Here is a 26,435-nt window from a genome sequence, read left to right as displayed (position 1 = left end):
CTATCCCTAGCAAGCAGAAATTTTACTTTGGGATCCCCATCTCAGAAATGACTTATGTTGTATCCCGAGGCTCTGCTGTGTTTAGGTTACACAATTTGTCAGTTTGCTCCATCTTATTTTCTCAAAGCTTTATCTACAGTCGTTTTTCTCTACAATGCACTTGTGTCTCTTGACCTGATCCTTCCGAGAAAATCTTTTCTCGCACACACCACAATCGAACGGCTTCTCCCCAGAGTGTATCCTTGTATGTGATGTCAAATGTACTCTCTGAGTGAATTTTTTTCCGCATACTAAGCAGACAAAGTGTTTCTCCCCAGTGTGCGTCCTCTTGTGTTCCAGCAAAACCAAACGATCTGCGAAAGTTAAATTGCAGACCGAGCAGGCGACGAGGTTCTCTCTGCTGTGCGTTCTGCTATGTCGTACTAAACTCGTCTTGGCGGAGAACCTCCTCCCGCAAATGGCGCAAGGAAAAGGCTTTTCTCCCGAGTGCGTTCTCATGTGTTTGACCAACTTTGAGCGTTCGCTGAAACTGAATGTGCAGATTGAGCAGGCAAAAGGTTTATCCCCTGTGTGTATACTTGTGTGTGTTCTCAAATGTCCCTTGATAGAGAATCTTTTGCCACAAACTAAACAGGCAAAAGGTCTCTCTCCTGTGTGTATCCTGCCGTGTCTTCTCAAATGACCCTTGATGGAGAAGCTTTTCCCACATAACGAGCAGATAAAAGGTTTCTCCCCGGTGTGTATTCTCATGTGAGTTGTCAAACCGCTCTTTTGAGTTACTCTCAGTCCACAAATTGAGCAAGAAAAAGGTTTTTCCCCATTGTGTATTCTTGCATGCGCGTTCAAATTTCCTTTATTGGCAAACCTTTTCCCGCAATCTGAACAGGTGAACGTTTTTTCTCCCTTATGACTTCGGAGGTGGACCTTCAAGTTCCACTTTGAGCTGAATGTTTTCTCACACTGCGAGCATTTTTGGGGTTTCTTGTCTGTTGAGTACGTTCCGTCGTCGTCGCTTTCGAATAGCGGAGCGAGGCGGTGGTCTCCTCGGGGTTGTCCGTGGAGGTATCTATCACATCCTCGTTCTCCGTCATCATCTTCGCTCTTCACGATGACTGTCAATGGAAACTTGGTGATGTCGTCCTCCTCCTCTTCCTCTTTGACATCTTCAAAGTGAAGATATTCTTGATTAGTGTCTAGAACAGAAAGAAAACAAACTCAAAATTTGGTCAAGTCAATCATTTTTTTAAAATATTTTTTCTTATTGTTAATAACAATATTATTTTTTTTCCAAATGAATGAAGTTTTTATTAAGCATTAGGAAGTGCTAAATAATAGAAAATGTCCTCTTAGTAAGACAACTGTGGCATTTTGTGGTCCTGTTTATGTTTTTTCTTCTTCTACTTTTAAAATTAGAGTAGAATGATCTTTTTTGTGAACATTGTTTGCAATGAGATTAGACATAGGACTCCAGGATAAACACGTAGTAAGGACTCACAAGAGAGAATTAGGATAAAAGAATGTGAGGATGAATAGGGAAAATATTTACACGACAGTGCTTGGAGAATGGCCTTAGTTGTAATAATACTGCAACAAAAAATAGCCCAATAACATTTTCAGAAACAAAACTTTTCAAATAAGTCGATGAATAAGATGAGTATGTCATGAACCAGAACAGGATCAGGACCCAATCGGTGACGTTCTCACACAAGCCTTTTATTTTACGGAAAATCGGGAGTCATGCACGTTAGCCAGCAGTCTAGCGTGAAATAATAGGAAGCCAGAGGCCGACGAGATCGATACCAATTGCCCGAGTAGATATCGGACAGATGTGGTCGATACCGGACAGGACTGACTGACAGGATTAATAAAGAAACAGGAAATCCAAAATAAACAGGACAAACTAGACGGGAATGAAAACTGGAGAGAATAATAAACAGGATAAGAAACTGCACTCTTACTCCACCACATTAAGCTACACTGAACCCGTTACTTAAATTCCCTCCAGGTAATTACGCGTCAGTCTGTCTCTGTTAATTAACATTTATTTTGTCAGAGACCTCGTTTCTGTCATTTAGATTTGACCAGTGGAATCTGCCACACTAAATTGTGGAAATTTGGAGGCCTGTCTCACTGAGATATTTCATGTTGATAATACGTGTATTATTTGTCCTCATGTAGGTTTTAGATGAAGGGATGGTGTCATAATAGTCTGCAGTTTGCAATAGTCTTTGATCTGTGCAGCCCTTTGAGACTCTTTGTGATTAAGGGCTATACAAATAAACTTGACTTGGGTAAATTTCCTGATACTCTATCCACCTCTGGTCACAGGAAGAATTTATTTTTATTCATAAATTAGGATTGTATTACTTGTACAGCACACAGTACGCAATGTCTGTCTTAAAGTACAAAACAAATGAGGTAGATAACGTATGGAGTCCCATGATTGTTACCCAAGGATGCCATTTTTTTTTTTTTTACAAAAATAGGAAAACCCGTAAGATAGTAAACTTGCCGGTTGTGTGCGGTTCCTTTTGAGACTTCATGACAAAATCCAGTAGATGTTGTCTCTCGTTTTCTTCTTTCCTCCTAGAAAGCTGCTTCTTGCATCCTTGTTTTGCACCTTTTGGATACAATTCCACGTGATACTCGCCACACTTTACAAAAGTAGACGATCGCTTAGTGAGTCGATAACTATCGCGTCTGTATGCTAGCTGCTGACATGCTAAGCTAACACAGCTCGATCACTATTATGTCACATTGAAGACAAAAACTAATCAAAATGATTATTGGGTCCAAAACATAATTTCGGATCATATCTTTAAACTACTTTGGTTATGGATAAAAATATATTTATTATTTATTTTTATGAAGAGATGGATACGAGAATGCCACTCCCGAACTCCAGGAAGTGATTTGAGTTCTGAAGGATATGTGATTGGTCATTGGTGAATGATGTCATGGACACGGACGCTGATTTTTTTCAATACTTTATTGAACAAAACACAGAAACATTTCCATACAAGCGTTTTATCACAGTGATGCGTTAGCAGTGCATTCAAGTTGTACTACTGATTGAAATACCAATGAAAAAAATAAAATTAAAAAAAAATGTAAAATAAAGCATACCAGGGGGAAACAGAAAGTTACATAGAAATGCTAAAATGTTTGCAAATATTATTTATTTTTATGGCCTTTTGGTTCCGGGAAAGCTTTACGGATATCACGTGATGTTTTACTTCACATTGGAAGGCAATGAAGGGCATTAATCTACTAGTCACTAGTGAGTTTGCATTTGTGAAAGTAGAAATGTTATTTGAATCACGTTCTGAACTCTATTAATTTATTTTCATATTACCACTTTTGTTTTACAATTAGTTTTCTTTGTGTGTTGACCAAGTACATTAATAAAGCACAGATAATTAACAAAACAATTGTAGTCCTCATGCTGAGGTTTTTGATTTTTTTCCTTGCCCTCATGAAGGTTTTAGATCTGGGTTTGGTGTAACAATAGTCTGTAGTTTGCAATAATCTGTGGTCTGTGAAGCCCTTTAAGATTCATTGTGATTAAGGGCGTCACAAATAAACATGGCTTGACGGGGATGAATAAAGTATCTATCTATCTATCTATTTATCTATTTAATTAACGCTTTTTTTGGAGAAAACGTATGTACACTTCCATACATTTACCTGCAAACTGATCAAACAATACAAATCATAAGAAAATATAAATAGATAAAAATACTAAGGGGAAACAAATAATTTGCATAAAAATGCCATGATCTTTACGAATATTATCAGTTTTAATTGGGGTTGGGACAATTTACGACTTTGTATCTTTATATTTTAGTGACGTAATGCGCAAGGAATTCTGGGACTGTTTCTCCCCGTGTTGTGTTATTATATACAAAAACATAAACATATCCTCATCAAACCAAACGTTTTTACCTATTTGAACTAACTAACTCATGTGGATTTAGTCAACGAAACAAGTCCATCAACATTTTGTATTCATTCATTTAAAACCATCTTTTTTAATCTCGGTGCACATCAAAGTTAGCTTAGCCTGCTAACACAAAAGACTCCCGTTCACTGGTTACTGCAGATTATCGATCGATTGTTTTCCTGCGTGTGTCATCTGTGGTTCTAAAATGTGCACAAGAGACTCAAGGAACTATAAAGAGGATTTTTTTGGACTAGAAGACTCAAAAACAGCACGCCTGCGGCTTCACTGTGTTTTCCAGCAGGCTCCCGGGGCAGGTTTGTTCTTTTCGTCCTAAGCAAATGGAGTTTAAAATCAACGTCATTTTGCATCACCTGGAAATGGAGTCGAATATTATTACGTCACGTTTATTGAAATAACCCTTAATTAAATAAAGCGATGCTTATGTTGTTATTTTTTATGCAACAGTAAAGGGAATAACATAATGACCCTGAAGGCCCAATTCACCTCATATAACATCCATTATTTGCACCGCTTATCCTCAGTAGGGTCGCGAGGGTGCTGGAGCCCATCCCAGCTACCTTTGGGCAGTGGGCAGGGGACACCCTGAACTGGTTGCCAGCTAGTCGCATGGCACACAGGGACAGACAATTTGCGCCCTCATTCACACCTAGGGACAATTTGGACCGGCCAATTAACCTAACATGCATGTTTTTGGAATGTGTGAGGAAACCCACGCAATAATGGGGAGAACATGCAAACTCCACACAGGAGGTTCGATCTCATGACCTCAGAACTGTGCCGCACATGCGCTAACCACTGCTGCCCACTTATAACATGTTTTACAAAACATATATTGTGGGTTTTTTTTTCCTTCCCTTGCATCTTATCTGCTTAAATGCGGATTAATGGTGGCCGGATTTGAAGTGTGCTGACGCTGACTAGTGGAGATTGTTATTATTGAATTAATCTGAAAGCTGGCGTGTCAAAATAAAGTCAATTTATTTTTGATCAACAATCAGCACACAATCGAACCTTCCTGTGTGGAGTTTGCATGTTCTCCCCGTGCTTGCGTGGGTTTCTTCTGGGCACTCCAGTTTCCTCCAACATTCCAAAAACATGCATTTTAAGTTAATTGGCCGGTCCAAATTCTCCCGAGGTGTGAATGAGCGAGTGAGTTGTCCGTCTCTATGTTGGCAATCAGTTCAGGGTGTCCCCTGCCCACTGCCCGAAGATAGCTGGGATGGGCTCCAGCACCCCCGCGACCCTACTGAGGATAAGCGGTGCAGATAATGGATGAATGGATAGAATCAGCACACAAACCGAAGGCTGAAGTTGAAGCCTATTGTGGCTGGTCTTTCTCATAAGATCAGACAGCTCAAATAATAAACTACATTTTTATATCAAACCCCTAAAATCTACAACCTTTATTGAAAAATAATTTTCAATAACTTCAGAAATTCTTTAAAGGGACAGTATGTAATATTTAGTAACACTTCCATTCAGTAAAAAAGAGTGTTGGTACTGTTACATTAAAAAAAATAGATGAGAATGTTGTCACTATCAGATGTTTTATCTAGCTATATTACGTTTGTTAATCACATTATTCATTTTAGTTGTTGTAAATTCACATTACATTTATCCACATATTTTAGTGAAGTATTTACTTGCTGAATGCATTTTTTCATATCGGTGTACTTTCACAGCAATGGTCTTATCATACAACCTTGAAGACTAAGCAATGTGCAGTACTAATCTTGTACAGTGCTTTGTAAAGTGAGGTCTGAATTCTGAGTGTCTTTTTCACTATAAGAGAGGGGCCGAGACTTTCTTGCCTGCCTTTTGGTGGGAGAACGGGTATCCATCAATTGGTCCGGAGTGCACTTTATTTTGAAACTTTGTAATAAATGTCCTGAACTGTATGGGTTCTCCCCAGCTCTATTTTTTCAAATACTCAGTCTGGTTCTGGAAAAGAATGCTTGGCAAGACATCGGAATGTCCTTCACCTTCAATGCTCATTATAGAGCAACAAATTAGTTTCTCCCCAGTATCCGTATTGTCCCACGCCACTCCCCATCAATGCTGAGGTCTTGCTCATGTTAGAAGAGTGGGATGACGCTTTAGACACAATTTTTTTTTTAAAAATACAGTTTTAATATTAAGCAAGAATCCATAAACTATTATACAAATATTAATTTTAATTTAAAAAAATCAAAGGTCGAAAGATATGTATTTCTTTTATTTTGTGGAATTCCTATCTACATTCGCCGCCATGTTTGTCTGCAGTTTTGCTGCTCAGGCTAGCCAATGCGACAAAAACTCGGTATGTGTTTTGAATTTTGACAAAAAAATGCGCCAAGTTCTCGATTTGTCGGCATCTTGTATATACAGACCATTCGACTTACGAAAAACTGCGGATACTAACATTTTTTTTAAGGATGTCAAAAAATATTGTGACCTTGCTGTAAATTAGATTTTGTATTGTGCAGGACAGTACTGTAGTGTTTCTTTCCACCACTACCAGCATTCACCCCGAAGAAGAAATCCGCTTCCTCTTCCTAATTCGTGTGTAAACATTTTATACTCTATCTCCAGCACGCTCAGAACTTTGACTTTTTCACTGTTTAATATCTCCTGCATCCATTCAATATGGGTGTTTAAGTGTAAATAAGAGGCGAGCCATTTCATTTGAAAAGAAAGTGGAATAAGAGAGCTTGATGCGGTTGAGAAAATTATTACTATTTTTCGGCCACTTTCTACCATGGAGCAGGAACTTGCCTAACTCTTGAAGCTCGTCTTCCAAAAGTAGGTTAAACTTAACTTTATAGAGCATATTATTTTAGGACATTTTTATTTTTGAGTACAAAACAATACAGGTTACTAATACAAACCTTAAACATACTTATATAAACCTTAAACATACATTCCATACAATTCGTTCGAAATCTATCCTGTTTGTAAGTAGAGCAGCGTCTGTACTATAACGAAGAAGTATTGTAAAGCGCTTTGAAGGACCTCGTGCCTGGTTAAAGCGCTGTATATATGCAGTCCATTTACCAGTTAAAACTTAAAAATAAAATTATACATCTGGTTTTCCTGTTTTTTCAGAAAACTCAAAACAATAAAGGGAATTCATATATTTTAAATTTTTTTCCGTTTTTAAGGCACACTGGATTATAAGCCGCACTTTCAAATTTTAGGCTAATTTGGGGTTTTTGGGTGTGCCTTGTAGTACCGAAAACAATATAATAACAAATTGTTTGTTTTCTGTCCGTCCACAGAGGCCGATGAAGATGAACAAGAAACAGAGTGCGTCCAAATAAAAGAGGAACAAGAGGAAGAACCACTCTTCATGAAAGAGGAAGAGGAGGACCACTTCCAAGAAGATCACGAGGAAGACGAACTCCAAGAAGAAGATCCCGAGAGACACCACATCAAAGAGGAAAACGACGAATACTTTCCCGATTTACCATTGACGGTCGTTTACTTGGAAAGTGAAGACAAAGATGAAAGTGTCAACAAAGGAGTGGAGCTTCAAAGTAGACGACACACCCGAGACCGCCGAAGAGGATCACAAACTGATAGTCTCCTCGCTCCACTATCAGATAGCGACAACATTTCCTCAGAATCTGAGGACGAGGACGACGTGGACTATGAGGACGACTTCCTCAAAGAGGACGTGACACGTCACGATGACAAAAAACTTTGGAAATGCTTGGAATGCGAAAAGATGTTAAGTTCCAAGCGAGTTCTGAGAGAACACATGAAAATACACACAGGAGAGAAACCTTTCGCCTGTTCAATTTGCGCTCAACGTTTCTCGTTTCGTGAAAATTTAAAGATCCACACGAGAACGCACACAGAGGAGAAACCCTTTGATTGTTCAATCTGCGGTAAAAGTTTTTCTCAAAGGACAAATTTAAACAAACACAGGAGAACCCACACAGAGGAGAAACCCTTTGCCTGCTCGGTTTGTGGAAAAAGATTCTCCCAGAAAGCCAATTTAACCACACACAGTAGAACGCACACTGGAGAAAAACCTTATGCCTGCCCGCTTTGTGGTCTCAGATTCTCAGTCAGGGGAAACTTAAGGAGGCACACGCAGACACACACCGGAGAGAAGCCCTTCGTCTGCTCCGTTTGCGGTCTGAATTTCTCCACAAAACCAAATTTGACCAGACACATAAGAATTCACACAGAAGAGAAACGTTTTTCCTGCCCTTTGTGTGACAAAAGTTTCTCTTTACAGACCAGTTTGATAACGCACACTCGTATGCACAACGGACAAAAAACATTTCCTTGCTTGCTTTGCGATAAAATTTTCTCGGTTAGGGGGAACTTAACCAGACACGCAAGATCACATACGGGAGAAAAACCTTTTGAATGCTCTATATGTGGTCAAACAATGTCTACAAAGGCAAATCTAATAACACATACAAGAAAACACACAGGAGAGAAGCCATTCAGTTGTGATATATGTTGTAAGAGATTCTTTAGTAAAGCTTATGTGACAAGACATCGGTGTACTGGTGAGAACCTCACTAAAAATTAGAGCTACAAATGAATTGCAACACTTATATGTTATCTTGAATAAAATACAACAGTGTATTTAATGACTTCAAGTTACGAAATCATTAAAATGATGAAAGACCCATGGTGTGAGGACAGCATTTTTTATCCATCCATCCATCCATTATCTGCACCGCTTATCCTCAGTAGGGTCGCGGGGGCGCTGGAGCCCATCTCAGCTATCTCCGGGCAGTGGGCAGGGGACCCCCTGAACTGGTTGCCAGCCAGTCGCAGGGCACACAAAGACAGACACACCTTGGGACAATTTGGACTGGCCAATTAACCTGACATGCATGCTTTTAGAATGTGGGAGGAAACCAGAGTGCCTGGAGGAAACCCACGCAGGCACGGGGAGAACATGCAAACTCCACACAGGAGGTTCGATCTCACGACCTCAGAACTGTGCCGCACACGCGCTAACCACTGCCGCCGTGCTGCCCAGCATTTTTTATTTTTGTTTTAAAGGGACATTGTGTATTCCCTAGGTCTTCCTAATCATTTATTTTAAAAAAACAATATTGATTTTAATGTTGAGTAAAAATACATGAACATGAATTATTTAACCATGCATTTTGTAAATTTGTATTTATTTTACATAATAACGTCACCTAAAGGGAGATGACTTGATTGTCTGTCATCTTGCTCTTACGGTTAACCTGCCGAAACAAAAATCAGGTGAAAGGCAAAATAACAAAAAAAAGAAGGATAAATTATGCGGATTGGTCACTTTTGAGTCTCTAGTTTGTATTCTTCCTTGTGCTGTGTAATACTATTTTTTTGTTGCATTACACAATACTGCACACTTGAGTTTTGGTGACCCAGGTTTTGTCCCAGCTATCTCGGGGCATTGATCACTTTAAGAAAAACGTATGGTGACGTTGGGCATCCCTGACAAATACACCCTCCAAACCTTAAACCCGACAGACATATGATCTTTTAATTTAATTAGTTGTGATTGCTTCAGCAAGTCACAACTACATTGCCAAGTGCTGTAAGTATCTATCTTCTTCCGCCGAAATTTAACGGGGATCTCCTCCTAAAAAATTTTGGTAAAGGCAATATTTTAACGACTTCATATTTACAAATTATGCCAATGGTCTCATGTTGATGAGTTATGTTAATGGATAACTGCTAAAGAGTGATGCTAACGGCTAAATGCTAACTTCTTCATGCTAAAAAATGTTGGTAATGGCAATATTGTAACGACTTCATATTTACAAATTATGCTAATGGCCTCATGTTGATGAGTTATGCTAACGGATACATGCTAAAAAGTGATGCTAACGGCTAAATGCTAACTTCTTCATGCTGAAAAATTATTCTAATGCTAACATGCTAACGACTCAGCAAATTGTATGGGCTCAATGCATTCCGGATTGGCCAATTCAAATCGGGGAGGAGTTCCCCGTTAAACTTCGGCGGAAGAAGATAGATATAATAAGAAGAAAACGGGGGATTATAATAGTTAACTGCTTCATGCTAAAAATGTATGCTAATGGCCACATTCTAACGAATCAGCAAAATGAATAAGCTCAATGGATTCCGGGTGGACCAATTCAAATCGAACGGCCATTTTATTTGAACATGTATATTTTAAAAAGTTTCTAAAGTGTAATAACAGTGTTATTACTATGTTATTACCAAGAATGTGATTTTTTTTTAGACCTCCACAAGGCATATCCTTGTTGCTAACAATTATGGGCCAATCTGAAATGAACTTGCCAGTACCGGGGGGAACCAAGTTAAAAATTACAAATACATCTCTCTGAGTTAAAAACTTTATGCTAACTCATAATGCTAACAACTCAACGCTACCGGTTCTCTACCAACATCTGCCAGATCAATCACAACTCTTACAAATGCCGCGGGAATTGTCTAGTTGAACTATTATAATTTTGTTTCTAGTAGAGATAAAATATTTACCAAAACCAGTTTCTTGAAGAGATCGTATGACAAAGTGATGCTCAACAGAATAGAAAGCTTTGTATAACTCTAAAACAGCAATAACCCATCCTCAATCACCATTACTAGATAATAAAGACTGCCTATCACGTACTTCCACAAATCTGTGCCATTCATTCATCCTCTTTGTGATTGCTCATGTGAGAGTTGGAGGACATCAAGGATTGGTTGGCTTGCTAACGCTAACTCTAACTAACTTGGGGCAGCAGTGGCTCAGGAGGTAGAGCGCTCGTTTCGGGATCAAGAGAACGCAGTTCGAATCCCGGCTCCTCCGTGTTACATGTCGAAGTGTCCTTGGGTAAGACACTGAACCCCTAATACCCCCAATAAGCAGGTTAGCGGCCTTACATGGCTGCACGGCCGCTATTGGGAAATGTGAAGCACAATGTAAAAAGCTTTGGGAAGTCTTGACTTGAAAAGCGCTATATAAATGCAGATCATTTTCATTTCATTTCATAACTCGGTTAAACAGTCGATGTTGTCGCTCGTTCTCTTCTTGCACTTCCCGAAGTCAAGTCATGTTTATTTTGTTAGCCCTTAATCACAAAGAGTCTCAAAGGGCTGGACAGACAACAGATTATTGCAAATCACAGACTATTATTACACCATCCCCCTGATCTAAAAGCTACATGAGGGCAAGGAAAAACTCAAAAAGCTCCTCTTTCACATTTCCTTTCCCTCTTTCGCACATTTTAGCTACCCTCAAAGCTCATCTTTAAGTCTTTCAAAGAGTTAAATGCAGTTAAATTGAGTTAAATTTTGCACACGACTGGAACTGAACGCTACGAAACCACAAACAGAGGTCGTAGTGCTGCGTCGTTCAGGAACAAAAAGGCTTTGGGAGTCGGCTCTTTCAAGTAGACTACGAGAGCCAGATCCCCAACAATAAGGAGTCGGCTCTGATTGAAACTCTAAGTCTCTCTCTCTCTCTCTCTCCCATTTGGTAGCTAAAAGAGCCATTTCTCTAAAACAGGGGTGTCAAACTCATTTTAACTTGGGGGCCACATGATAGAACAAACATTCTGTCCGGGGCCGGACTCACTAGTAGATTAAAGAGAAATAAAAAAGAGATAAAGAAATAAGAGAATGAGGGAGGGAAAAGGAGAAGCCCGGACAAAGAAGGAAAAAGAGGGAGAGAGGGTGAGAAACAAAAGATAAAAAGTTGTGTGAGAGGGGGAAAAGAAAGGGAGAGGAAGAAAGAAATCCAAAGAGAAATAGAAAGACAGGAGAGAAAAGAGAAAAGAAAGCGCGGAGGGTATGAAGAGCTGAAGAGAAAATAGAGAAAAGGAAAAAAGGAAATGAGAGCAAAAGAGGTTAAAAGAAAGAGAAAGAGACAGAGAGCAACAAAGGAAGAGAAAAAGAGAGACACAGAAAGTGAAAGAGACAGAGTGGGAGAAAAAGGGTGGAAAAGAAAGAGAGAGATAAATAAATACAAGTACAGTATCTTTGTGAGAGGGACCTGGCTTTGGCAACATCAAGTTGACATACTTCAACCTGCAGCTTGTTTTTTTCTTGCGCTTCTCTGAGTGTTGTCTCGCGGGCCGGACTCAATCCCTTAGCGGGCCTGATCTGGCCCGCGGGCCGCCTTTTTGACACGTGTGCTCTAAAAAGAGACGGCATTGCCATGACTACGAACACACTCCATCATCATTCTAATATATAATCGATACGAAACAGCCAAGAAACAATGGTCATGACAAGTCACGTCATTTTGATTTGTATAGCCCTTAATCACAGAGTGCACAGGTTATTGCACAGACTATTAATTCAGACTATTATTACAACATCCCCTGATCTGAAACCAAGGCAACAGAAAGTGCTAAAAAACTATGCTCAATTCAATAAAAATGTTTTAATATCATCATTTTGTCTTTTGTTATCATATTTTGTATTTGATTAAGCCAAAGGTAATGGAAAGTAATCAAGTTACATGCCTACAATAGTATAGTATTTGGAATACGTTTCTGGTTACATTTTTCAACAGGTAACGAGTAACTCTATTGGATTGCATTTTGAAAGTAAACATCCCAACCCTGTTTATGTGTAACAGAGTTGAAATTTGATTGTTTTGAATTTTTTTTAATTCTAGCAAAATCTGTGTTATTGTTGCATTTCTGTTAAAAACTCTGCCACCGCATTATTTTTCAAGCCATGGGCGTGTGCGACTGTCTTTTTCGTTGACCACTTTATGGGCTTCTGCACTTGCCGTACCTTCAGCTATATCACCTCGTGCTGAAGATGTATGCAGTTGTGCACAAACACCCTGACTTATTTGCATTGTTTATTGAATGCAGGCAATTCACCGAGTGACTGTGAACCCTTGTGTCGCGCATGATTGAGGGTCGTTACATATGCTTTAATAAGAACTAGCTCTTACTTCACATAAGAACTTAATTATGCAGACTCCACAAGATGGTGGACTTCCTTAACGTTTGCAGTTTTTTTCTAAATTTCATATCAAAAAATGCTGCAATAATCAGTATGCGGTCATAAGAAGATAAAATATGCCGAAGTAATACAGAAAAATATATTTTTTTGTGTGAACCGGAAGTTGTTTATTTGGAGCACCGCCCACCTTCATTGTTCTTCCGAGTCACTCTCAAGTTGTTGTCGGCTACTCGGCGTTCCTCTCCGGGCATGCGGAAAAGCTCCGTTTACCTGGTTAAAAGTCAAGGCATTCCCATAAACGCCATTAAAATGTACCCCAGAGGGAAAGGACATTTCAAAATAGAGCTTCAAGAAGAGACAGAGCGAGAACATCGACGGCTAAACCAAGTTAGCATTAGCAAGCAACTGCACGTTGAGTTGAAAGGAGCAGGTTGGTCACTTTAGTTATTTTTGACATCTTTGGCCTTTTATTTTCCACACCTGAAGTCAATTCATTATATATCTTATTACTTTTCTATTTTATATTCTTGTTGCGTCTGTTAGGATGTGGAGTTAATAAAGTATACGCTCATGCGGCCAAATTAATATTCAACCCTGCGGTTTGATAAATCAAACGGTGAATTAAAATACGAGTATTTTACTTGGCATTGGTTACCAACTCAGTTTTCCTGTATGCACTGTCTTTCCCGTGGTTTAAAATGAAATAAAGCCACAGTGTGTAAAATTTGACCACTAAGTGGCACTGTGTTGTTAGGTGCGAGCGACGGTCTGTGCAACGGTGCTCAGCGTAGCAGCAGGACACCAGACAAACATGGCGGCAACCTAATTGCGGATTCCACTGTGTAAAAGTAATACAATGTTTTCCATCTATAATTTGATCATCAAAAAATAACATTGGTATATTAGTTCTTGTGTTATTGCCTAATATTCAAATCAGTATGTTTTTTACTGAGTAAAACTTTTTGTACCACTAGGGGGCACTAAAGATGACACAGAGTCCATTTAAATGGTGGCTTGAAGTAGTCGCTATTAGTGATGAAGGATTGACCGATATGGGTTTTTCAGGGCTGATATCGATTTATTCGGATTAGGTAGAGGCCGATAACCGATATTTGGATACAATATTCATTTGCATTAACAGCTTCCATATTCGCGTAAAAAATGGTTTATAATGCAAAACGAGAGAAATAATATTTATTATAAATTCAAATAAAACTTATTAGCTCTCTGCAGCCTTTTACAGTAAATAAATTAAAATTTCAACAGAACTAACACAACTGATATTTCACTTAAACCCAAAACTAACAGGAAATAAAATTAGGCTTAGCAGCAACTCGTATAAAGGTACATAAAAACCGAAACAGCTCACTTTTTTTACAATAAATGAACAAAAATGTCAATACCACCAACATGACTTTAATTAACTGAAAACAAAAAGAGCATGGACATTTCATCCGAGCCGGTGAAATGAAAAGTTAGGGCACTCCCGTTTATTTTTAGCTGGATTGATTAACTCATGTTATGCCAATAGCTAATTTCTCATCTTACCACTTTAGTGTGCTTTTTATGCTCTCCCTCAATCACAAATACACATGCTTGATTGACCAATTAATGTTATGATTAGAGCTAACATATCAGTCACCACCTAAACGTGCTTCCTTAAAACAAGTTAACTAACAAATTTATGCTAATCTTTTCATCAGACATACAGTGCGGGGGTGTGGAGCCCATCCCAGCTATCTCGGGGCATTGGGCAGGGGACACCCTGAACTGGTTGCCAGCCAGTTGTAGGGAAGAAAAAATTACTGTATTCCTGTTTTTTTTAAAATAAATATTTCCTCTTTTTTTCAGAAATACTGTAAAGATTTATGTAGCGATGCTTACGGTGTAAAAAAAAAAACAAAATTATATTTTGCGTGTGTAGAGATTTTCAAAAACTTTGTGTGTCTTGTGTCCTGCAGATGTCAGTCAAGAGAATCTTCTTCCTTGGCAACAGGAGACAAACTTGCCTGGCGTTATAAAGGAGGAAGATGAGTTTTTCCAAATGGTTGACATTCAAAAGAAGGAGGATGATTTTGAGCCTGTTCACGTTAAAAAGGAGGAGGAGGAGGATTTGGAGCATTTTGACGTCAAACAGGAAGGTCATGGTTTGGAGCCCCATCACGTTAAAAAGGAAGAAGATGAGTATTCAGAGATATTTGATATTAAAAAGGAGGACAATTTGGAACTAGCGAACGCTAAAGAGGAGGAACATTTGAGAGAGTTTCCCATCACTGGGGCTGATTCACCCTCTGAAGATCAACATCAAGAGAACAAGGTGAAGGTGTCTCCAAGCAGGAGCGACGGGACAACAGATGACGACGACACGTCCGAGTCTGCACACAAAGATGGCGACAAACAGTTGGAAGGTGATAACATATATAACAAATGTTCACAGTGTGGAAAAACGTTTTCATACAAGCATAATTTAAAACGCCATATCATTGTCCATACGGGTGAAAAACCCTTTTCCTGCTCAATTTGTGGTCAAAAATTCACCCAAAAATCACACTTAAAGAAACACGCAAGAACCCACACTGGTGAAAAACCTTTTGCCTGCTCAGTTTGCGGTCAAAAATTCACCGACAGGGGGAATTTAAAAAGACACACAGGAACCCACAGTGGCGGGAAAAAAAATTCTTGTTCGGTTTGCAGGCAAAGTTTCACCCAGAGATTGCACTTAAAAAAACACATCAGAACCCACACTGGTGAAAAAAACTTTGCCTGCTTAATTTGTGGTCAAAGATTTGGCCTGAAAGCAAACTTAAAAATTCATACAAGAACCCACGCCGGTGAGAAACCTTATTCCTGCTCAGTTTGCAGTAAATTATTCACAATGAAAGGAAGTTTAAAAATCCATTCAAGAATTCACACTGGTGAGAAACCTTATTCATGCTCAGTCTGTGACAAAGAATTCAGCCTGAAATCAAACTTAAAAATACACACAAGAACCCACACCGGTGAAAAACCTTTTGCCTGCCCAGTTTGTGGTCAAAGATTCAGACTGAAATATCATTTAAAAATCCACACAACCACCCACACGGGGGAGAAACCTTTTTCCTGCTTAGTTTGCAATCAAAGATTCAGCAGAAAAGAAAGTTTAAAAAGACACTCTTCAACCCACACAGGTGAAAAACCTTTTGCTTGCACCATTTGTGGTCAGAAATTCAGTCTAAAATCACACTTGAAAGACCACACAATAACTCACACGGGTGAGAAACCTTATTCCTGCTCATTTTGTGATCAAAAATTCACCCGGAGAGGAACCTTAAAAATCCACACAAGAACCCACACCGGTGAACAACCTTTTGCCTGCTCGGTTTGCGGACGAAAATTCACAGAGAGGCGAAACCTAAATTTCCACACAAGAACCCACACCGGTGAGAAACCTTTTGCCTGCTCAGTCTGTGCTCAAAAATTCACCCGAAAATCATGCTTAAAAATCCACGCAAGAACCCACGCCGATGAGAAACCTTTCACCTGCTCAGTTTGTGGTCAAAAGTTCACCCAGAAATCCCACTTACAAGGGCACACAAGAACTCACACTGCTGAAAAACCCTTTGTCTGCTGAGTTTTGGTCTAAAATTCAGCCTGAAGTCAAACTTAAATATCTTATTAGTATGTATCACTATTGATTTTTCTTCTGCAGTACTTTTCAAGCATCATTTTTGTACACATGTAAATATATGTTGTAAGTTATTTAGTTGACTCTATCAAGATGATCTCATTGCAAGACTTATTTTAAATCTGATTGATATTAAATAAGCCTGCAACATCTTTTAATTTGACCTGTAATCAAAGCATGAATTTTTATGTGGATTTCAGAATCTTGTATAACATAAGTATATTTCGATTGTGAGTTTGTGATCTTGTTACTGAAATAAGAGAAGAAAAATAAATTGCCGACATCATTTTAAGAAATTTGTGTTTTATTATTATTTAGCCAGTATCAACCATCAACATGACATCTACCGGAAATCATTTTGTCACGCGAAGCTCTCTACGTGACTCGTCACCTTCGATCGGCGCCAGGTTTTTAGACCCAACTGCTGTGTTGGGAGTCATTAGGTGACCAAACCCCCCGAATTCCAAACCTTAATGCCGAGAGCCAAGCAGGGAGACAATGGGTACCAATGTTGTAAGTCTTAGGTATGACTCGGCCGAGGCTTGAACCAGCGACCTCCCAGTCTCGGAGCGGGCGCCCTACCATCTAGGCTACCGAGCTGGTTTTATATCATTTAAAAATCCGCACGGGGGAGAAACCTTTTTCCTGCTCAGTTTACAATCAAAGATTCAGCAGAAAAGAAAGTTTAAAAAGACACTCTTAACCCACACAGGTGAAAAACCTTTTGCCTGCACCATTTGTGGTCAGAAATTCAGTCTAAAATCACACTTAAAAGACCACACAATAACTCACACGGGTGAGAAACCTCATTCCTGCTCATTTTGTGATCAAAAATTCACCCGGAGAGCCCATCAATAAAATGTCACATGTGCTGAAGTTGTCTGTTTTTTCTCCTATTGTTTTTTTTTTCTTAAGTGAGGAATACCGTTGTTTTTTGGGGGTTCAGACTTATGTATGGTATAACCAGGGTGAAAATGCCTTACAGTGTTATTTTCCCCACACTCCCAATAGTTGTACTGTTAACGGAAGTTTTCTATAAAATTTTTGAAACGTTTCTGCGTTTTGTTCACTGGAGTTTTGATCGGGCATATGTTTTGCAGTCCTTTCTAAATTCAAAAATCAGTATTCTGTCATAAGAAAATTCTTCGTAAAACTAATACTGTACTGCAAAAATATATAAATAAAAAGAAAGTACTTCCGTTGGAGCCCCGCCTACTTTTTTTTCTTCTTCCGGGTTAAAGTGTCCATTTTTGGCTAGGTAGCATTCCGCTTTAGCTGTGTGGAAAATATTAATTTCACTTGGTAAGAAGACATCAATCGTGATATCGAAACGCCGAAGAATATGTGCAAAAGAGGAAAAGAAAATGCGAAAGAGGAGCTTTGGGAAGCACAAGAAGAGGACAAGCTAAAACATCGACGGATAAACGAAGTTAGCATTAGCAAGCGGCTACGAGTTGTGTCGAACAGAGCAGGTTGGTCACTTTACTTTGCATAACATTTAATTTTCTTATTTTGGGCTCCTGAAATCCATTGCACAACATATGACTCATTTGAGGATTGGCGGTGAAGATAATGGCTGGATGGATACATTTCGTGTCGACACATTTAAATATTTTGTAGGCTTGTAAAGTCTTCCCGAACATCATTTTTTTCCCTCTCCACTTTTTTAACCCCTAACCTATTTTCATACCTGGAATTAAAGATTACTGGTAAACCCATAAAGAAATATTGCTCTTTTTATCTTGTAGTATTTGAATATGTTTACTACCTACACTCAACGACGCAACCTTGATCCAGAAAGCTTATGTAATTATAAACCTGTGTCGGTGGTGGAGACGCTCTGGTGTACGGCGAACGAACACCTTCGGATCCTCTGGCATCTGCCCGTGCCACTCACTTTTGAGCAAGGGTCATCCAGGACATCCTCTCAGACCATCCTCTTACACCATATATTTTTTTTCGGAATGATGCATGATGGGAAATCCCCAGGCGGCAGACGCATGTGCACAGTAGAATCAAACCGCTCGCTTCGTTTGCAACGAAAAAAAACGATACCGAGATAGAGGCTACCGCGGCGAACTCGTTAGACTTGATTGATTTGCCGGTTTGTGATCGTCGGTGTATACCGGATGGTACCCATAATTGACAAATTTGCGTTTTTCCGTACAGATTTTCTTGTACGTCGTACACATCTATAAATGCATGATAAACATACTTTGAACGACAAAAACATACAGGTTGACAGGTATGTTGCATCCACATCAACCGGTTTGTTTACATCTGCTTTCCCCGTGGCAACTATCGCGGCAGCTCTCGCGATAATTCACAAGTTTTTTGGTACTTTTTTGTAACTTTGTGCCTTGAAATTTCTCAACAAATCTTTCTTTTTATATACTAATTATAAGCTCATGATGCAAGTATCCCACTCTATCACACCAACTAATTACTTTGTTTAGCTAACAACTAGCTCAAATAGTTGAGCTTCGGTAACGACTAATTACGAAGTAGAAAAAAAAAATCGACTCGGAATAAAGTTGTATGAACTTTTCTTCCCAAACACAATCAAACTACTTCTACCGGTCGAATAAAAATTAGTTAGGAGTGGCTGTGAGTCCCATTGAACGGTGAGCCTGAAGCTAATAACATGGCTAGGAGTAGCAGTCGGAAGACAATGCTAAAATTACGAGTTAAATTTAAAACAAAGTGGCATAATCGTAACTTCAAAACACAAAAATACAATACTTTCAGCGAGTAACCAAAATATTGCTTTGTGGTAGTTTCTCCAAATTTCGGACGAATCAGGAGCTTCACGTTTTTTTTTCTCACACATTCAAAACGTATTGTTTTTTTTCACGTTGGCTACCCGTAGCAGTAGGACCGCAGACAAACATAGCGGACAAAACTAGCTATGGATTACACAAAGTTAAAGAAATACATGTATCTCAAACTATAATTGTTTTATGAAAGCTAACATTAGTATAACGTTTTACGTATTTTTGTTTAGTATTCAAATTAATGGGTTTTTTAGACTACTAGGAGGTACTAAATATTACATACTGTCCCTTTAAGCCCGCATCTGCAGATCAAACCGCAAACACTTGAAATAAGAGAAATCAAAATGAAATGACAAAATCTCAGTTTAATATAAAAAGGCAACTATTTATTGTAAGTAAATGTAAAGAAATCGTTTTGATTTGCTGATGAGACGGCGACACAGTGATACAAGTCTCTTTGAGTACTTCCACGACAATCACACAACGGAGCCCTTGCACACACATTGCAGAGAAATTTCAAACAAAGAAATCATAATTTATTGACACAATCGCAATTTATTATAAAACAAAGACATTTCATTTCAGGAATATAGATTTGTCGCCCAAGAGCCAAGAAGAAATCCGCAGGTTGGAGAGCATTCTCTTTTTGGGCTCCGGTGCTGTGGAACGCTTTGCCCTATGAGATTCGATTTGAAACCCCAGTGGAAGTGTTTAAAGTGTTTAAAGGATTAAAAAACACTTAAATTAAATAACTTGAAACCCCTTTGTGACACAAATAAACATGACTTCAATTGAGATCATTGAAATGCAAACCTCGAAACAAGGGCTGATGGGAAAAGATCAAATTTATCTCCTGTCCCCTTCTGTCCCGTCCTGGACCCTATTAGAAAATGTTACATTTAAAAAAGAAAATAAATCAAATGAACAAATGATCTCATGACATTGTGATTATTAATCAAAATATAAATGTATGAAAAATCACATTCAGTTGAAACTAAATCTCGTCTCTAGAACAATCAAAGAATATCCAGTCGCAAATTCACAATTCAAATACGCTTGCATGTGGTACAAGATAATGGATTACACATAAAAAGCACGCTTTGATTAACAAATATACATTGCAGATTCGTACAATAACATAAAAAAACTAGGGCTCGGCACAAAACCAAGATAAGTGATTAAGCTGGGATATATTTATTATCTTAGTTGAATTTAGCCTCGAGTGAGTTGCATGAAAGGAAGTTAACATTAGCCTGATCAGTTACGATGCCAATTTAACAGCAGGTGTTTCAACATGGTACTTGTCACATATAATGCAGACTCAATGAACAGGTGAGCTAAAGTACATAGTGTTGACCGATCCTAATTGATAGGGCTTGTTTAACCTTTTCATTCTTTTACTTTTTTTTAACGTTCATAGGATAAGATGTTCAGCGGCCGTAAAAGATCATGGGTGACTGTAAAGTAGGCTTAAACGTATTTGCTCAAGGTATGTCTTTCTAATCAGTTGATGTTCCTTTTGGCAGTCTCTTAGTCTTCCCGTCTCTGGTTAAAGGTTTCGGTGTTTTTCCATGGGGCTGGTCCTTTTGTCTTTATCTCAACATACCAGTACTTTTCCATGCCTCGCGAATGTGCATTTATCCCAAATATCAACAAATGCCTTGACAGACTTGGCAAACGTGTAACCCATTAAGCCAGATTAGATCAAGCTGCGCTTATTTAGTTAGCCTAGTTTTCTTTATTCCAATCTCATGCAATACTCCCCCGTAAAGAGGCCATCTTGATTAAGTCAACTCCAAAAGTTATAACATACTTACACGCATCTACAAGAGACATTTGAAACTACTCAAGAGAAGTCAAAAATTGAACATACTAAGAAGATATAGTTCGTTATTCATCATTTAATAATCATAATCAGATAAAGGTTACAAGTTGCACTCGTGCATTTAATAGAATATAAAATAAAACTAAAACAATAGAAATAGTCTAAGTCTCACCATGTCACTGACGACAACAGTACACAAACGAGTTCGTCCAGTGGTAGTTGTGTTTTTTTAAATGTCAATACAAACTGAGCTCATATCAAGCAGGGTGATGACTGCTATTCTCACCAGTGCACTTGTGATCCTGAACTTTGACTTGACTAGAGAATACTTGACCGCAAACTGAACAAGAAAAAGGTTTCTCGCCAGTGTGGATTTTTGCGTGTCTTTTTAGGCTTCCTTTGTGGCTGAATTTTTGACCACAAACTGAGCAGGCAAAAGGTTTTTCACCAGTGTGAGTTCGAGTGTGGCTTTTCAACAGTTCTCTCCGGCTAAATCGTTGACCACAAACTGAGCAAGCAAAATGTTTTTCACCCGTGTGGGTTCTTGTGTGGCTTTTCAAACTTCCTTGTTGGTTGAATTTCTGACCACAAACTGAGCAGGAAAAAGGTTTTTCACCAGTGTGAATTCTTGTATGGATTTTTAAGCCTCCTTTCTGGGTAAATTTTTGACCGCAGACTGAGCAGGAAAACGGTTTGTCGCCAGTGTGGGTTCTTGTGTGTCTTTTCAAGGTTTCTTTTAGATTGAATTTTTGTCCACAAACCGAGCAGCAAAAGGGTTTCTCACCGGTGTGGACTATCATATGTGATTTCAAATTACACTTGTATGAGAACGTTTTTCCACACTGCGAACATATGTGATATGTGTTATCACCTTTTGACTGTTTGTCGCTATCGTGTGCAGAGTCGGACGTGTCTTCATCATCTGTTGTCCTGGAGCTTCTGCTTGGAGACACCTTGTCCTTGTCCTCTTCATGTTGATCTTCGGAGGTTAAATGGCCCCCGGTCACAGGAAACTCTCTCAACTCTTCCTCCTTTTTGACGTCAACAGGCTCCAAATCTTCCTCCTCCTTTTTTATGTGATCAGGCTTTATAACACCCTCCTTTTTAACGTGAACAGACTCCAAATCCTCCTCCTCTTTTTTGATGTCAAACGTCTCCAAACCATCATCCTCCTCTTTTTTAACACCAGGCCACCTTGTCTCTTGTTGCCAAGGGAGAAGATTTTCTTCACTGACGTCTGCAGGACACAAGACACACAAGAAAGTGTCAAATCAAAGCTTTCGATTTTCATCCTTTTGAGTTTCTTTCCGACTATCAAATAGAGGAACTCAATCAATACTTCAATTTGCATGGAAATATTCTTCAATAACTTTGATTCAAATCATAAACCATGGCTCACGTTTAGCATTCCGGACGCTAACGTGTAGCCACCCGGAGCTACCCGGCTTCTGCGCCACTATACAGAGACACGAAAGCCGGAGGGAATCGGAGAGGAGGCGGACTTGCTAACACGAGGTGGTGTATCCCTGGATTTTCACAAAGAAAAGATTTCCATCTGCTGCAGGGATGTCGAACTTTTGGACTAGCGTGACGTCATCCACTCCGCTACAAGCACCCCTAGGGCATCATGTTAATCTGGTAATAAACAACGGGGTAGACTGCTGGAAGTGTGAATTTCCCTACGGAGACGAATAAAGTATCTATCTATCTATTACACGAATTGACTCCACTTACAGCAGGGGTGTCAAATGGATAGGTGTAAATCAGACATTTTGCCCAGACTGATCAAATGTTGAACATTCAGAAAATTGAGCCTATAGTCTAGTGAGCCTAATTGAATTTAGTGAAAACTTAACAAATACATTCCAATAATTCCAGGCACGTCTACTGCTAGTGGAACTAATCTAGACCAAACAAAACTGGAAGCCTTAGGGTGCTGGAAAATATTATATTAATTGCAGCATAAGCAGCAAAAACACAAGAGGAAAAGTCACAATCAAATACCTAAAATAAGGTGAAGTCAAAAAAAGCAACGCACGCTGTACAGGTAAACTTACCCTTTGATGATCAACTCGGACAAAACAGTCAGAAGCCCCCCAGCAACACGGTAAGCAAAGTTCCAATTACTACAAGCTGAAATGTCCGTTATGGAACCGCTGATTACTACAATCTCTGTCGTTTTTTAAACGGGACGCACCATTTGTTTTGGTTTTCGTTTTCATACGGTGACATCACAGCCCTATAGGATATGAGGTCAAATTGTCTCCTTTGAAAATTAAATTCTCGATCCATGACACATGGAATATTTTAGAACATATCTGCATGATTATGGGGAGTAAGACTACACATTCTGTGCCTAATTGAAAAAAGGGTCCTTTAGAATTTCGTCAATCATTTAATTTTAATTTCAGGTTAACTTTAAATCTTTTCGGTTACAGCCAATAAAGCAATTAATAGTTTGTAAGTAAGTTCGCCAGTATTCCTTTCTCTTTTTATTCTCTTATATGTTATTAGGGATACTGTGTTTTATAGACAAATCATTTTATTTATGGTCGCGCAGGGGGAAGGGTGCCTGAGGTTTTCTTCTTCCTAGGGGGGGCATGACAAAAAAAGGGAAAATGCACCAAACAAACAGTGAAGTCGTTCCAAACGGGAATCAACTGTAATTACAGCAAAAGTCCACCAGACGGTGGTAATGAACTAAAAAAATAATCAATGGCTGACAAAGTAACTATTGTATCATTACCAACATTTTCAATACAAAAATGAGATTGTTTGATTCATATTCTAAGTTTTCATAGAAAATGCATACTTTAAAATTAAAATATGGAATATTATTAGGATTTAATAGCTTGATGACAGTTATTCAATGAAACAAATATTGAGTTTGGGATTACATTTACGACTAGAATATTATTGCATGTGCTGGCATCTTTGAACATTAATTGTACAAACGACGGAGAAGCCATTTAACCTCAACCATCCAAGGAGTGCGCCCTCTCGTGGAGTATTGCGGTAATACACTTCAACTGTTATTTTTATTTCAGCCCATTTGTTAGTGAGCTCCACACTGACCGACTCGAAGGCTGACTGGGGAACTCAAATAACATGAAAAAAATAATTTCAGTTTCAAATTAAACTTAAAATATTTATAATTAAAAAATCTATAGATAATTACGCTATTTGTTGATTGCAACGACTTCCAGCCCTGCCACCATTGGTTCATTTCTTCTGCACAAAAACATACATACATACAACAAAAATATTTTTAATTTACAGGACCGAAACGAAGATGTTACATCAAATAAAGTGACCAACCTTCTGTGTTCGCCATAACTCGTAGCCGCCTGCTAATGCTAACTTAGTTCGGTCGTCGATGTTCTCACTCGTTTTCTTCTTGCACTTCCCCAAGCTCCTCTTTCAACGTTCGTTTCCTCCTAGAACACAGTTTATGCACCTTTAAAGTTCACTATTTAACTCTCTAAAGAGTTAAATTAGGTTAAATTCTCCACACGGCCTCAGAGGGATGCTACGTAGCTACAAACGACCTCAGAAAGACCCGGAAAGAAAAAGAAGTGGGCGGGGCTATAAGAAAACAGTATCCGGTTTCCAAAAGACCCCACTGATGCTATTTCTTTTTCTTACATTTTAATATTGAGTATCACTTTGTTATATTTTAAGATTTTTGTTGCTGTCGTGTGTGCCAGCAGGCTAGTTTTTCTAACATTTTTTGAACTTTCTAACGACTGGTAAACTCGTGCATTCAGGGAGTGCGCCACCTTGTAGAGCACGGGTGTCTAACAGGCGGCCCGCGGGCCAGATCAGGCCCGCTAAGGGATTGAATCCGGCCCGCGAGACAACACTCAGAGAAGCGCAAGAGAAAAACAAGCTGCAGGTTGAAATATGTCAACTTGACGTTGCCAAAGCAAGGTGCCTCTCACAAAGATACTGTACTTGTATTTCTTTCTCTCTCTCCCTCTTTTCTACCCCTTTTCTCCCACTCTATGTCTCTGTCTCTTTCTCTCTGTGTCTCTCTTTTTCTCTTCCTTTGTTGCTCTTTGTCTCTGTCTCTCTCTGTGTCTTTTTAACTTCTTTTGCTCTAATTTCCTTTTTTCCCTTTCTCTTTCTCTCTTCCTACCCTTTGCGCTTTCTTTTCTCTATTCTCTCCTTCTGTCTTACTATTTCTCTTTGGATTTATTTCTTCTGCTCCCTTTCTTTCCCCCTCTCTCACGACTTCTCTTTTGTTTCTCACGCTCTCTCCCTCTCTCTATTTCTTTGTCCCTCCCTCTTTCTCTCATTTCTTTATCCCTCTTATTCTTTCACTTTAATGTACTAGTCCCGCCCCCGACAGAATGTTTGTTCCATCGTGTGGCCCCCGAGTTAAAATGAGTTTGACAACTGAGTAAGAATGTTATGTTAGCGGTGCGCCATCTTGTGGAGTAATTCGGTAATGCACATTGACTTTTTGCATAACCCTGCTTTTTTGTGTTATCCAGTTTTACAGTGACTGACTGGATAGTTGCAGAGATCACATTTTATCGATTAAACAAATATAAAATGCACAAATTTCCTCATACACCGGGGCCATTTATTTCCATGATTTATTTAAAACAGTATCTCCAAAATAAAAGAGAAGACACGTCGTTTCCCGTTTCTTACATCTTAAGCAGAAGTGTCAAACTCATTTTCATTGAGGGCCACGTGTGCATAATGGGTGTTATAAATGGCCTGATGTCACTTACAAATGGAACTACTATGCCATTGATGGGTATTCAAAATAAATGTAAATACTCTTTGATGTAAAACAACTCTGACTAAAATAGTCCAAAATATTCCTGTGCATTGAAAAAATGATGATACACGTCTATATTATGTCATAAACTGAAAAGAACAAATTCTTCTTGGGTATGTTTGAGGAACATGTGTTTCTCAAATCCATTCCATATACTGGACTGTCTCAGAAAATTAGAATATTGCGATAAAGTTCATTATTTTCTGTAATGCAATTAAAAAAACAAAAATGTCATACATTCTGGATTCATTACACATCAACTGAACTATTTCAAGCCTTTTATTATTTGAATATTGCTGATTTTGGCTTACAGCTGAAAAAAACTAAAAAATCCTATCTCAAAATATTAGAATACTTCCTCAGACCAAGTAAAAAAATAATTTTATAACAGCAAAACTAAATCAAACATTTGAAAATGTCCATTGATGCACTCAGTACTTGGTTGGGAATCCTTTTGCACGGATTACTGCATCAATCCGGCGTGGCATGGAGGCAATCAGCCTGTGGCATTGCTGAGGTGT

At 38.8% G+C, this 26,435-nt stretch overlaps 3 protein-coding genes and 1 pseudogene across 5 annotated transcripts in view; 3 read left to right on the top strand and 1 right to left on the bottom strand.

Moving 5' to 3' along the window:
* Nucleotides 1–26,435, top strand: part of LOC148366673 (UDP-glucuronosyltransferase 2C1 pseudogene) — a 457,271-nt pseudogene that overhangs the window by 392,286 nt on the left and 38,550 nt on the right. The gene's annotated exons all lie outside the window — the stretch shown is intronic.
* On the bottom strand, nucleotides 95–24,710 carry LOC148366677 (uncharacterized). Its single transcript, XM_088333329.1, has 4 exons — nucleotides 24,441–24,710; nucleotides 21,386–22,359; nucleotides 2,513–2,654; nucleotides 95–1,193 (listed from the first exon to the last, which is right to left on the bottom strand). The coding sequence occupies exons 1-4, from the start codon at nucleotides 24,454–24,456 to the stop codon at nucleotides 130–132; spliced, it is 2,196 nt and encodes a 731-aa protein (XP_088189455.1). The 5' UTR covers nucleotides 24,457–24,710; the 3' UTR covers nucleotides 95–129.
* Nucleotides 3,865–8,592, top strand: LOC148366679 (uncharacterized). The gene is made up of 2 exons (XM_088333473.1): nucleotides 3,865–4,257; nucleotides 7,222–8,592. Exons 1-2 carry the CDS (start codon nucleotides 4,149–4,151, stop codon nucleotides 8,490–8,492), a joined length of 1,380 nt encoding a protein of 459 aa, XP_088189599.1. The 5' UTR covers nucleotides 3,865–4,148; the 3' UTR covers nucleotides 8,493–8,592.
* On the top strand, nucleotides 13,070–16,819 carry LOC148366678 (uncharacterized). 2 transcript variants are annotated; one of them, XM_088333469.1, is made up of 3 exons: nucleotides 13,170–13,289; nucleotides 13,614–13,707; nucleotides 14,821–16,819. In XM_088333469.1, the coding sequence occupies exon 3, from the start codon at nucleotides 14,904–14,906 to the stop codon at nucleotides 16,467–16,469; it is 1,566 nt and encodes a 521-aa protein (XP_088189595.1). In that variant the 5' UTR covers nucleotides 13,170–13,289; nucleotides 13,614–13,707; nucleotides 14,821–14,903; the 3' UTR covers nucleotides 16,470–16,819. The 2 variants fall into 2 exon arrangements, with proteins under 2 accessions (XP_088189594.1, XP_088189595.1); XM_088333468.1 differs by lacking the exon at nucleotides 13,614–13,707 and having other exon boundaries at nucleotides 13,070–13,289.

This window comes from Urocampus carinirostris, chromosome 4 (genome assembly GCF_059441175.1).
Source record: "Urocampus carinirostris isolate Australia breed hairy pipefish chromosome 4, RoL_Ucar_1.0, whole genome shotgun sequence".
Taxonomy (NCBI): domain Eukaryota; kingdom Metazoa; phylum Chordata; class Actinopteri; order Syngnathiformes; family Syngnathidae; genus Urocampus; species Urocampus carinirostris.
The sequence above is the reverse complement of the archived record's forward strand: the minus strand, read 5'-3'. Positions and strand labels throughout refer to the sequence as shown.

Coding starts and splice junctions, on each gene's coding strand:
- LOC148366679 (XM_088333473.1), top strand. CDS start 4,149: ATGTGCACAAGAGACTCAAGGAACTATAAAGAGGATTTTTTTGGACTA. Junction 4,258..7,221: donor CCAGCAGGCTCCCGGGGCAG/GTTTGTTCTTTT, acceptor GTCCGTCCACAG/AGGCCGATGAAGATGAACAA.
- LOC148366678 (XM_088333468.1), top strand. CDS start 13,109: ATGCGGAAAAGCTCCGTTTACCTGGTTAAAAGTCAAGGCATTCCCATA. Junction 13,290..14,820: donor CGTTGAGTTGAAAGGAGCAG/GTTGGTCACTTT, acceptor TGTGTCCTGCAG/ATGTCAGTCAAGAGAATCTT.
- LOC148366677 (XM_088333329.1), bottom strand. Junction 2,655..21,385: donor AGAATAGCAGTCATCACCCT/GCTTGATATGAG, acceptor ACTTTTGTAAAG/TGTGGCGAGTATCACGTGGA. Junction 1,194..2,512: donor AAAGGAACCGCACACAACCG/GCAAGTTTACTA, acceptor TTTCTGTTCTAG/ACACTAATCAAGAATATCTT.